The 14,046-nt window shown below is 42.2% G+C and overlaps 1 protein-coding gene across 1 annotated transcript in view; it reads left to right on the top strand.

Moving 5' to 3' along the window:
* LOC136874869 (dehydrogenase/reductase SDR family member 11) overlaps positions 1–14,046 on the top strand; it is an 89,163-nt gene that overhangs the window by 67,113 nt on the left and 8,004 nt on the right. Inside the window, exon 5 of the mRNA XM_067148560.2 lies at positions 2,339–2,485. Coding sequence (XP_067004661.1) covers positions 2,339–2,485 — 147 coding nt within the window. The remainder of the gene's footprint in view (positions 1–2,338; positions 2,486–14,046) is intronic.

The following is a 14,046-nucleotide window of genomic DNA, read 5'->3' as shown; positions in this document are numbered from 1 at the left end:
CATTAGTAACACTGCATTCCCACGCGTTGAATGTGTCGAGCTGTTTACTTGTCACAATTTACGTAGGCTTGTTTCGCTAGTATGCCTATTCAGTGATGCCTTGGCCATCTATGACAACATGGTGGAAATTTTGAGGATCCAGCCAGCCTTCAGGCTGAGTACTTGAACATACACACTGTCCTATACAGTATTAGTTAAGCTTCATAATTTATTACTTTCACTCTTTGTTGGAGTAGGCTATTCAATATTCTCTTCTTTATTATTAGTGTTGGATTATTATTTGATTTCCGATAGCTGTTTTGGTTAATGTGCAAGTATTCGTCATCCTTTATGCTACTGCATTCCGATTAAAACACTTCACCATGGGTCGTTCTTTTCTAGTAATTTCAAACTGACCACACACAAACACAATTTACAACCTTCCAATGTTATATTGGAATTTTTTAGAATATTCACGATCGGGTGAGTTGGTCGTGCGGTTAGGGGCGCACAGCTGTGAGCTGGCATCCGGGGACATGTTTCTAAGGTCCGCTATGTGAATTAATTTGGTAGATGGAGATCCAATGGTCGTACAGCATACCTTGAGACCTTAGCTACTCAGGGTATGTCTAATCGCAGTTATACTCCATCTGTAGGCCTTGCCATGCAATAAACTCTCAGGTGACCCCTCAAAAAAAAAAAAAAAAGTGAATAGCGGGGCGTCCGTGTGTCGTTGTGAGGTACACAGACTACTGCGGTCATTTGAGCACATTTTAAGTAAACCAGAAAATCCCATGAGACATCTTAACGAGGTTCAAGTCGCAAGGGCCGTCACTTTGATCCAGGAAGGATGGACTTTTCGTCGTGTTGCTGTGGATCTCAATGTCTCTCCGTCAATAATTCAACGCTTGTGGAATCGCTACAATGAGACGGGCCAGTTCACAAAGAGGGTTGGACAAGATCGTGGACGCATGACCGATATCTGTCTATCTTTGCGTTGCGGCGTCGTTCAGCAACTGACAAATAACTGCAACAAGACATCAGCAGGGTCACTGAAGTCATGGTGTCTGACCAGACAGTAAGGAACAGGTAAAGAGAAGTGTCCTTACGACCCAGACGTCCTGTTGGAGTGCCCCGTTTAACGCAGCAACATCGCGCAGCTCGCCTTCTGTTTGCCAGTACCCGCGTCACCTGGCAACTTTGCCAATGGAGACCTGTATCACAGACGAGTCCAGATTTCCCCCTGACACAGCGTGATGGACGTCAACGTGTATGGAGACGCCGTGGTGACCAGTACAAGCCAAATGTTGTACAAGAAGGCGACCGATTCGGACAAAGTTCTGTGATGATGTGGGGTGGCATCAGTATTGATGGCCGTATGGATCGTGTCGTCGTCCGTGATAATCTAACCGCTGCGGGGTACATCGAGCAGATACTGCTACAGCATGTGTTGGTTGCTGCATATGGTGTTGGCCCTGAATTCGTACTCATGCACGACAATGCCAGGGCTCATGTAGGGGGCATCACCAGAGCTGTCTTGCGAGAACTGGACATTCAAATGATGGAATGGCCAGCAGTGAGTCCCGACCTTAATCCCATCCAGCATGTGTGGCTTGACAGAAGTATTCGTAGGCGTCCTGTTCCACCACAGACTCTTCAAGACATCGAACAGGCTCTCATTGAAGAATGGGACCTGATATCGCAACGTGATCTCCGTCGATTTATACGGAGCATGCTACATAGGTGCCAAGCTGTGATAAATGCTCGTGGAGGACATACACCATACTGAAGCTCTCCAGCTGTGATAAAAACCCACCCTGGAGGACTGTTATCACCTTTTTTTCTCCTCTATTTGGATATTTTCGTTTGTTTTCTGAAAATGAACGCGAATCCATCGATATTCTTCTGTATACTTTAACGGTAAAGAATAAAGGTTTAGTTGGTAATATACCTGGGTGTGAGGTATTGTTTTGTGGAGTATGGCATACGTTCAAAAACATATTCCCCCAATTATTTTGAACTGTGTAACTCTCAATGGAGCCATATTCAGGGTACGGAATAACTAATTTTGAATTTATTTAATGCACACCAGAATGATTTTGTAGCCATGTCAGGAAATTGACTACGTTTAATTTACAAATGACTCTTCACGAAAATGCTGAAAATGTAACCATAAATAGGACGTACACGGACCAGCCGACCATAACTATCAAGTCTCGTACATTACATGAAATAATAACAGCGAATAGATTCAAATAATTCAAATCTATTTAGTGTGTACAGTAACATAACATATTGTCATTTCAGTTTATGTAAATGCAACTGTTGAACCTACTAACGAAGTAATCTCTGATTTCAGAGCATTAGTCCAGGAGTGGTGAAGACTAGCTTTTTTGACAGAAATGCTACCTTGACACCAGACAAGCTCTTCCAGGAAGCACATGTGCTACCCGAGGATGTGGTTGACGCCGTAATCTACGTCTTAAGCAGGCCAGATCGCGTGCAGGTAAGTTGATTGGGTGAAAACGTCAGGCAAATCAAAAGTTAATAAGACATAAACGTAGAGTCAAGGTTATTTCCATAAGATGTCATTGACGGACCCTAAATTTGACAACGCGTCATAAATATCACAGAACTATTTCAATAGCCAAAGATTCAATTAATACGTCTGAGCCTTCCCTGCTACACAGAGTTCAAGTCTTCAACCTGGAGAGAGGTCGGATACTAAACTGTAACTGTGGAAGTCTATGAGGTTAGACGTATATGAAAATTCTCAATCCCCTGATAAACAATTAATAAGGCTTACCATGAGTAAGGTCGTATGTCACAGTGCTATAGCAACTCCTCTGACACAGGTACCTTTCATAGCTTCCGCCAACAATGACTAAATTCAACAACTAGACATAATAATCGAATCGGCTGGAGCCGGAAACATTGCCACTTTTCACTACTTTTCAGGAGAGAGAGAAAAAAAAAGTGGTTTTATCCGAACAGGACATAACAAAAAAACACTATATTAAAGTTTTATATTGAGGAGCAGCTACTCAGATATATTTTTGCTGGTGGAAGGCCATTTTTAATTAATTAAACAATTTCCAGAAAACAGCTTTTAAAAGTGGCTCAATGCCTTTCAGTTCCGGGGTCAGTTTAATATAACTGCCCGGCTTCATGGCTAAATAGTTAGCGTGCTGGCCTTTGGTCACAGGGGCCCCGGGTTCGATTCCCGGAAGGGTCGGGGATTTTAACCTTAATTGGATAATGTCAATGGCACAGGGGTTGGGTGTATGTGTCGTCTTCATCATCATTTCATCCTCATCATGACGCGCAGGTCGCCTACGGGAGTCAAGTCAAAAGACCTGCATCTGGCGAGCCGAACTTGTCCTCGGACACTCCCGGCATTAAAAGGCATACGCCATTTCATTTCAATATGACTTAAAGCCATCCGTAATGAATATTTCACATTATATTTTGTCTAGTCTGCCTCTGTGGTGTAGTGGCTAGTGTGAATAGCTGCCACCCGCGGAGGCCCGAGTTCGATTCCCGGCTCTGCCACGAAATTTGAAAAGTGGAACGAGGGCTGGAACGGAGTCCACTCAGCCACGATAGGTCAACTGACTGTGAGTAGAGGGGGATTCGATTCCCCCTTCAGCCATTCTCGAAGTGGTTTTCCGTGGTTTCCCACTTCTTCTCCGGGATGGTGCCTAACTTAAGGCCACGGCCGCCTACTTTCCTCTTCCTTATATATATCCTTCAAATCTTCCCATCCCCAAACACCGCTCCTGTTCAGCATAGCCGCTAAGGCCACCTGGTGGTGGTGGTGGTGATTATTGTTTTTAGAGGAAGTACAACTGGGCAACCATCCTCTATATAACACTAATCAGAGAGAAAAAATGGAAGGGGTCCGACACTTCGAAAAATGAAGGTATCGGCCAAAGGAAGACAAGGGCCACGAAGGGCGTGAAAATGAAAGACTCCCTAGGCCTCCAAACGTAATACCGTCGGGGTCTGAAAAGAGCAAGAGTTGACCAAGGGAGGTCGAATAGGATAGATTAAAGTGAGGAGCTAAGGCCACCTGGGCGAGGTACTGGTATTCCTGCCCAGTTGTATCACCCGAACCCAAAGTCTTACGCTCCAGTACACTGCCCTTGAGGTGGTAGAGGTGGGATCCCTTGCTGAGTCCGAGGGAAGAACTAATCTGGAGGGTAAAAGAATTAAGAAAGAATAAAAGAAAGAAATATATTTTGTCTAAAACTGCATTTTTTACCTAAAAGCTCATAAATCCTTTACAAATATAATTTATAACACCACTCATGACATGGAACTTTACAAGGACTCCTTTTCATTTGCCATATAGGGACTCTTATAATCGGTTAGACTCTCTTGACTAACCTGCAAGTGGTGGTGGTGATTATTGTTTAAAGAGGAAGTACAATTAGGCAACCATCCTCTATATAACACTAATCAGAGGGAAAAGAATGTAAGGAAGCCGACACTTCGACAAATGAAGATATCCGCCAAAGGAAGACAAGGGCCACGAAGGGCGTGAAAATGAAAGACTCCCTAGCCCTCGCAAACCTAATAGCGTCGGGTTCGGAAAAGAACACGAGTTGACCAAGAGAGGTCGGATGGGATAGTTGAAAGTGAGGAGCCTGGCACAAGTAAGAACTAACCTGCAATCTTCGCTTGTTTTCTTCTCATTGATGTTTTTCTCATCGCAGTTTATGTTTGTCTTTTATTTTTCTTGTGGAGCTTGTATTGTGTTTTTCTTTTGGGACACATAATACCAAGTAACACACGCATCCTATAATCAGGTTTTCTAAGGGCCGGCCTCGTGGAAGCCCCGGCTTCAATTCCCGGTCAGGTTAGGGCTTTTTACCTGGATCTGAGGGCTGGTTTGAGGACCACTCAGCCTACGTGTTTACAACTGATGAGCTATCTGACGGTGAGATGGCGGTCCCGGTCTAGAAAGCCAAGAACAACGGCCGAAAGGATTCGTCGTGCTGACCACACGTCACCTTGTAATCTTCAGACCATCGGGCTGAGCAGAAGTCGTTTGGTGCTTTACTCCTCCAATCGCGCTACACGTAGCAATGGTTGTTAGTATAAAGAGAGGGCTGACATTCATTCTTTCTTATGCCGTCGAAGGCCCTTGCTTCAGTAATTCAGAATGCTGAATGTGCAATTTTGACTTAATGCTATCCAGCTCCGGCGGATTCAATTCGTATCACTACAGTTTCTACAATGTCAGAAGATATCATTCCTTAAAACCTATACGTACACTTCTGTCTTTATGGACCAGTGGTTCTCAACATTTTGAACACAGAATACGACTGCAGTTTCGGAATCGTTCTCAGGTCGGTGAGTGTTGCAAAAACATCAACGTGCGATAACAGTGTGCAGTATCTCATACACATACCGAATTCGATAGCTGCAGTCGCTTAAGTGCGGCCAGTATCCAGTATTCGGGAATAGTGGGTTGGAACACCACTGTCGGCAGCCCTGAAGAAGGTTTTCCGTGGTTTCCCATTTTAACGCCAAGCAAATGTTGGTAAAACTACTTATAAAAAGAATGTATCTCATATAAGCAGAAGGACCGATGTATCTAGCAGCAGGAGTCCGACAAAGCTGAAATTTCACTCAATGGTTGCCTCTTTACAAGCTAGATGTCAAATCAGACAAGTTTAGAAAAACTTTCAGCCTTAAGGGTAAAGTGGGCGTTAATACCCGAAAACAGAAATATTCATTTCTCTGAAACCTTTTGACATAAGAGGTTGATATTTAAATTATGGTAGCTCTTGTACGGAATAGACTTTAAATAAGAAGTAGTCCTAAAACAATTAATCCCTCAAGGATTTGACCATCTCCAGGGCTGCCGACGGCGGGATTCGAAACCACCATCTCCCGAATACAAGTTTACAGCTACGCAAAGTTAACCGCACGGTCAACTCACTCGATTTTTCTGATAATCTGACGTTCTTACCTTCTTATATAAATACAGTATATGCATTTATATTCTTTTAAGTATTGAATATAACCGAGCTCGATAGCTGCAGTCGCTTAAGTGCGGCCAGTATCCAGTATTCGGGAGATAGTAGGTTCGAACCCCACTGCCGGCAGCCCTGAAAATTGTTTTCAGTGGTTTCCCATTTTCACACCAGGCAAATGCTGGGACTGTACCTTAATTAAGGCCACGGCTTCTTCATTCCCACTCCTAGCCCTTTCCTGTCCCATCGTCGCCGTAAGACCTATCTGTGTCGGTGCCACGTAAAACAACTAGCAAAAAAAAAAAAAAAATGGAATATGGCGTGTGGATTTTAGTGCCGGGAGTGTCCGAGGACATGTTCTGCTCACCAGGTGCAGGTCTTTTGATTTGACTCCCGTAGGCAACCTGCGCGTCGTGAGGAGGTTGAAATGAAGATGACACATACACCCAGTCCCCGTGCCAGCGAAATTAACCAATGATGTTAACATTCCTGACCATGCCGGGAATCGATCCCGGGACTCCTGTGACCAAAGGCCAGCAGGCTAACCAATTAGCCATGCAGCCGGACAGTATTGAATGATGGAAAATATATATAATATTCCATTCAAAGGAATAATTCGAAGTCAATACAGACCAAGATGGTATTCATCAATACAGTACAGCGCATCCTTAATTACATGCTAGTGAACCGTAGCTCTAATATAAGTCAAGATTTAAAATAGAAAGTGCGACGGAGAGAACTGTTTATGTGACAGGCTATTTCTAGCGCGCATCGCAGTGGCGACACTTGCACTCTCAAAGTCACACTACCTTCGCTCCAATGTCTCGTCACTAAGCTAAGAATCTTAAACGCTGATTAGGGTTAAACAAGGTTCGTGCACTAGGCCATTAGACATTAAAAATCCTGTATCTGTATCCGTAAATATACACTTTACAGTATACATATTTTTCTTTTGCTAGTGGTTTTACGTTGCACTAACACATCGAAGGTTTTCGGTCAGGCAACGAAGGAAAACGTCTAGAATTCGGAAGGTAGTGGCCGTGGACTTAATAAAAGTACAGCCCCAACATTTGCCTGGTGTGAACATGGGAAATAACGGAAAATCATCTCCAGAGCTGGAATTCAAACCCACCATCTCCCGAATGCAAGTTCACAGCTACGCAAAGCGCACGCCACGGCCTACTCTCTCGGTTTTTCTGTTAATCTGAGCATACCACAGCCTCATATTAGTTCGGGTTTTTCTGTAATCTCGCTTTATACCCTAAATGAAATTCCGTCTGTTTGTCTAATTTCCAAAGCTGAGCGAAATTTGATGACATTTTGTACAAACTTTCTCAGAGGGATCTGTCACCTCATTTTTATGTTTTATTTCAAAATATAGACCTGAAAATATTGCTCACTGTTAAAATGTCGGCCTTTTCGACTGACAAACTGAGTATCATACCTGTCATCCCGAAAACAACCTTGAAATTCCATTGGCAGAAGCTATGTACCACAAGAAGCCCATATTCTGAAAAATACCTGCTTCTTTAAACTGCATGGTCCCGAAATCCAGCGACAAGCCGCCCATTTAAAGCACAGGTTCACCTCCGCCTCCGTAGCGTACCGGTTAGTGTTATTAGCTGTTGTCCTCGGGGGCCCGGGTTCGATTCCCGGTATTGCCAGAAATTTAAGAATGGCAAGAGGGCTGGTATGTGGTTGAAATTGTACATGCAGCTCACCTCCAATGGTGGTGTGCCTGAACAGAGCTGCACCACCTCGGGATGAGGACACGAGTTTACTTTTTACCTTTCTGACCAGAATGGACGCCCCTGAATGCTTAGCTGAAAGTCTCGCGCGGTTGGAGAGAGAGGAGCGTAGAGAACGGCCATGTCATTTCGGGAAGAAGGACGTGAGCAAGTTGTGTCGACAAAAATAGCTGTTTATTGATATTTGATTTACTGTTAACAAAATAATTATAAAACAGTTTGTGAGGATAGTTCAGTATTAGAAGAACAGTCGGAATGTGGTCCACTGATTGTGAGCGAGAGATTCTTTCTTCCTTTCTTAGGCCCATATTCACAAACGTCAGTTACTTTTGCTGTTATCTTAGGTTTCAAAAACTCGGATAATGTTATTATCTCGGATAACGCTCATCTCCGTATACACCTCAGAACTTATTACGTCGGTTTACCAAAACTAAGTTTTCATTTCAATCTGAGTTTAAACCGCAAATTTTTCATACGGACGCACGGGAAACAAATGACTACGTGCAGCCGCCACTATGGAAATGTAAATAAGTTTCTGATTCCATTCAGAGTTTGCAAATAATTTGTCGTAAATTATGTCGCTATTGGAGAGAAACGAATAAAGAAGCCTAATATGGCATTCCACGAGAGCGAATGGTTATTGAATTTGATGGCAGAAAGCATTAACAACATAGAGAATAAGAAAACAAATTATAGCCTACACATTGTATATGCAGTATTCCTTAATTCTTCATTAAAACATCACCCAGTCGTGTACCGTACAAGACATAAGCTATAATCGAGACTTCATCTTAGGCCTACCAATCTGTTGGGAATTTAAGGTTATGTTCGGTCATGGGTAACACTGAGTGTCGAAGCTTTAGATAACTTAAATGTGTCTCAAAATTAGTGTCCTCGTAGTCCTCGAAATATATCGCACGTTCTTTTATCCACCTAGGACATTTATTAATTGCATGGTCTTGAGCATTACTCGCCGCTGTGATTTTATCTTTCAATTAGATATTCCAGTCGTCTACAAGTTGCCATCTTGGAAAGCTATTATCTGGATTTCCGATTTTACTTGCCAACCAATCTCCGGTAAAATTTTCGAACCGAGATAATACCCGTTTTGGTCGGCCCTGGCCCTTCGGAGCTGTTGTGCCATGGGGTTCGGTTTTTGATAATACCCGTTATCCGAGATAATGCTGTTGGTGAATGCAAACTGTTATCTCGGTTTACGTAGCTTTAAACTAAAATAAAAGCTTTTACTCGCGTTGGGGAATACGGGCCTTAGGGATGAATTCGCAGTCAGCACTTATACATAAGTGAACCCTTAAGTAATAAGGGATCACTTATATGAGCCTACATTTTTTAGACAGCACTTAAAAAGTACACTCATTGATACAGTAAGTATTCACTGGGGATGTTATGCCCATGTTTCCTGGATCGTGCAGTTCTGGCTACCGAATAGTGGGATGATCTATTGTGTTTTGTTTATCGAAGGATAGCGCGCGACGGCGCGCGACATTTTTGTGGTTAAAAGATCGTCTATATTCTATATTGTATTTGGTTATTAGAATATATAACTTACCAAAGGAGATGTTCAATAAATTTCCGATTCCTTTGCGATCATTTAAGAAAAGGCTAGGAAAACAACAGATATGTAATCTGCCACCTGGGCGACTGCTCTAAATGTAGACCAGTATTGATTGATTGATTGATTGATTGATTGATTGATTGATTGATTGATTGAACAGCAAGCTGAGACGGCACTTCCAAGAACTTGTGTCGAAGTACGCGTACATGCACATAATATAGAACAAGCACACCGACGCAGTTTCTCATCAGAATATGAATGACGTGGGAAAAACTTGTGGACAATGAAAACTACAAAAATGCGCGGAGTCTAATTTTCTTCTTATAATTTGTTTATAGTTATCCAGGTACTCAAACCTATACAAATATTCATCCAAATGTAGAATATCGTATCTAGCCTTACAACGCTTTTAAAGATTAGACAAATATATCCGTAGCAGTTACATTGTAATAGGCCTAATTACTTCCCCAATAAAATGTAAATAGTATGTTTTGATGTGCGCTGCCATAATTTCAGAAACTTTTGATATAATCCGGCAAACGATTGGTTGACTAACCTGATAAAATTAGCACAAATCAACCTTTAAAAAATGGTGGTAGTGCAACACATTCATTTTTCTTATAACTCAGTATAGTTCTTTACTATTCCATAGGCCTACAGTCTTTCTTTTTTTGCTAGTTGTTTTACGTCGCACCGACACAGATAGGTCTTATGGCGACGATGGGATAGGAAAGGCCTAGGAGTTGGAAAGAAGTGGCCGTGGCCTTAATTAAGGTACAGCCCCAGCATTTGCCTGGTGTAAAAATGGGAAACCACGGAAAACCATCTTCAGGGCTGGCGACAGTGGGATTCGAACCCACTATCTCCCTGATGAAAGCTCACAGCCGCGCGCCTCACCCTACAGTCTTGATAACTTATCAAGTTGTAACACCTTTCCAATTAATTAAGGGAAATACCGGTAATGATAATGGTGATGATAATAATAACAATAACCTGAAATTAAGAGGTGGCATAAAATCTCAATACAATATCTTCCTTAACGGCGAGGTAGTGAATCCTCTAGAGGTTATGTTCACTCTCTCAATCAAAGGAACAAGAATACTCCTAACTCTCACTTTACTAAAACGAAACCTTCTTTAAGTTGTTGGTCACATTACATTTCGACAGGATTTTCTATCTCTACTGTGTGCACGGAAAGCATTCTGTGAATGAAATGCAACATATTCAGCAAAATCATTATCCTCCATCTTGCTGCAACATAAGTGAGTCACTTAAGTGTGTGTGGGAGGTCCACTTATAGCAATAAGTGGGACACTTAAGTACGTAATACGAAATGAAACCTGGCTTATAAGGGGCACTTATGTATGAATTCGGCCCTTAGTCCGGTTACCGTCCAGGGAAGGTTTTTCTCTCGGACTCACCTCTACCGCCTCAAGGGCAGTGTCCTAGAGCAGTGTCCTGGCGCGTGAAACATTTGAGGAGGACCAGAACATCGCTCAGGTGTCTTGTGGGAATGGGAAGATTGGAAGGGATAGGCAAGGAGAAGAAGTGGAAAACCACGGAAAACTATTTATAGGATGGCTGAGGTGAGAATCGAACCCCGATACTCAGCTGACCTCCCGTGGTTGAGTGGACCCCTTTCCAGCCCTCATACCACTTTTCAAATTTCATGGCAGAGCCGGGAATCGAACCCGGACTTCCGGGGTGGCAGCTAACCTCACTAACCACTACACCGCAGAAGCTGTCTGTGGGAGATTCTAACTCCTGGTAATATCACTAAGTTCTTGTTGAGTTATGTCCGCGAACAAGATTTCACCGTAAAAATAAACATGACATACAGGGAAATGTGCCAGTGTTTGGTAGGAGTGATCAAAAGTAATCATACAGGTGTTGACCGAATTAAGGAGACAGTTCTCGAGATACACAAAAGATGAAGAAAATGAGTCCATTGATACCGACCACGAAGACAATTCTGCTTCCGTAGGTAATGTTGCGAGTTCTAATGCGAGTTCCGGATACCGGGATAAAAGCCAGTCACCCAGTAAATTATGTCCTTTATGTTGCAAGTGCTGTAAAACATATTGATGTGAACACCAATAATGGATTCAAGAGGAAATCTTTCTATATCTGACTGATATTAGGCCTAAGGTGGTAAAAAGCGACGCGCACGTTTTTACTTCACTTATTTCATTCACAATAGAACGACGGTTTGACGTCAACTAATGTGCTTTCCATCCATTGATTTTGCTTTCCCTTCACGAAGTAGGGCAACTTGCAAGTTTTATTGCATTTACATCCAATTTATCGATCTACTTCACTCATGTAATACACTTATTCAAAATCAGAGACTTCTGACGAGACTTGCTTTCTTTGAGGAGTGTTACGAACTTGTTTCAAAGTTGTCTGAACGATGAATGACATGTAAGGAAGTGAAATATAAACTTTAACTAGTCCAGTAAGATAGGTCACGCAATATTTGAGAAGTGTTCTTACAGAGAAATAGTGAAGATCTGGTGAGTAAATTGGATTATAGGTAAACCGAATATGAAAGGGGTTGGTGAGAGTAAACCAATCGGTAAAAGTATTGGCGAATAGAAGGGACAAGCACAGAGGGCACATTTTTGAGATATTCGAATATTCTACTTTATCTGTTTACCCTCCAGGGTCGGTTTTTCCCTCGGACTCAGCGAGGAATCCCACCTCTACCGCCTCATGCGGTGCCCTGGAGCTTCAGACTCTGGGTCGGGGATACAACTGGGGAAGATGACCAGTGCCTCGCCCAGGCGGCCTCACCTGCTATGCTGAACAGGGGCCTTGCGGGGGGATGGGAAGATTGGGAGAGATAGACAAGGAAGAGGGAAGGAAGCGGCCATGGCCTTAAGTTAGGTACCATTCAGGCATTTCCCTGGAGAAGAAGTGGGAAACCACGGAAAACCACTTCCAGGATGGCTGAGGTGGGAATCGAACCCACCTTTACTCTGTTGTCCTCTCGAGGTTGAGTGGACCCCGTTCCAGCCCTCGTACCACTTTTCAAATTTCGTAGCAGAGCTGGCAATCGAACCCGAGCCTCCGGGGGTGGCAGCTAATCATACTAACCACTACACCACAGAGACGGCCGTATTCGAATATTCTCCGCCATGTTTTAGAGGAGCCTGTAGGTAGTCAGTCGTTTACAGTAGATGGACATCTCAACACATTTACCCATTTACAAGGTATAACGGTATTTAATTTTGAATAAAATGAATCAGTACACAAACGTAAACATATAGACAATTTTGTAGAGTAATGTAATGGAGATCAGAACTGTCCTCAGAAAGTTAAAAATAACTTTAAGAGGAGTAAAAGGCTTTTTCCTTAAATTAGTATATTGTGTGTTTGGGCGATACACAAATTGCCCAAATGCACAAGCAGCTTCATTTCGATAATAACTCCTCTCTCCTTGTATCAATTTCTGTGGAAAAAGGAATGTTTTTAGACATTATTATTCCCTGTTAGAGAGCACAAATTATTTTGTCTATGAAACTATTTAAAGTAGATGATGGGAATATGGCCTTGCTAAGCTTTGTGGAATTTCTGTGGCACCATTTTGAAGAATTTTCATAAAAGCTTTGTGGGACAATATACCTTGGTTTCTTTCTAATACGGAGAAAAGTAATCAAGCACTTCATTAAAATAGATTCACAGGAAACAGTCTCATTATCAAATGTCTCACTTTGTGCTATATTAATTTAATTTAATTCTTTAACTTTCAATCATTGTGAAATATAAATTTACTGTATCAAGTGGAAATTATTATTTTTATTTATTAATAAACCTCTACATAACTCATTTTTAAAAGAATTACTTGATTAAATTTTTAGGAATCAATTTGAAAATATAGAAATGTCTTAAGATGTAGATTCCTTTCGGTTAACATCAGTTTAAGTACTTTGGACAGATAAAAAAAAGTCTTTGTCTTCCTGAGTGAGTCCAACACACAATTCATGAACATTATTTCCACATACAGAACAGTCTCATATCTTGGAATTCATCTTCACAGCATACAGCACAGTGCCAGCTGTCAGTCCGTTTTGAGGAAGTTTCCTTGGGGATAGCATTCCCTTTAACTTGCGTTCAGTCTTGGTGTTTCATGATGGTAGCTAGTTTATCGTTCTTCTCGGTCTCTTTCTTAGCTTCAAATAAATTTTTCCACACTTCTTCAATCACTGCATTTACGGCAGTTGCCCAGGTAGCAGATTCCCTATCTGTTGTTTTCCCAGCCTTTTCTTAAATGATTGCAAAGAAATTGGAAATTTATTGAACATCTCCCTTGGTAAGTTATTCCAGTCCCTAACTCCCCTTCCTATAAACGAATATCTGCCATAATTTATCCTCTTGAATTCCAACTTTATCTTTTCTACTTTTAAAGACACCACTCAAACTTATTCCTCTACTGATGTCATTCCACGCCATCTCTCCACTGACAGCTCGGAACATACAACTTAGTCGAGCAGCTCGTCTTCCTTATCCCAACTGTTCCCAGCCCAAACTTTGCAACATTTCTGTAACGCTACTCTTTTGTCGGAAATCACCCAGAACAAATCGAGCTGCTTCTCTGTGGACTTTTTTCAGTTCTTGAATCAAGTAATCCTGGTGAGGGTCCCATACACTGGAACCATACTTTAGCTGGGGTCTTACCAGAGACTTATATGCCCTCTCCTTTACATCCTTACTACAACCCCTAAACACCCTCATAACCATATGCAGAGATTTGTACCCT

This window comes from Anabrus simplex, chromosome 5 (genome assembly GCF_040414725.1).
Source record: "Anabrus simplex isolate iqAnaSimp1 chromosome 5, ASM4041472v1, whole genome shotgun sequence".
NCBI lineage: Eukaryota > Metazoa > Arthropoda > Insecta > Orthoptera > Tettigoniidae > Anabrus > Anabrus simplex.
Note: the sequence above shows the minus strand (reverse complement) of the source record. Positions and strands in the feature narration are given on the sequence as shown.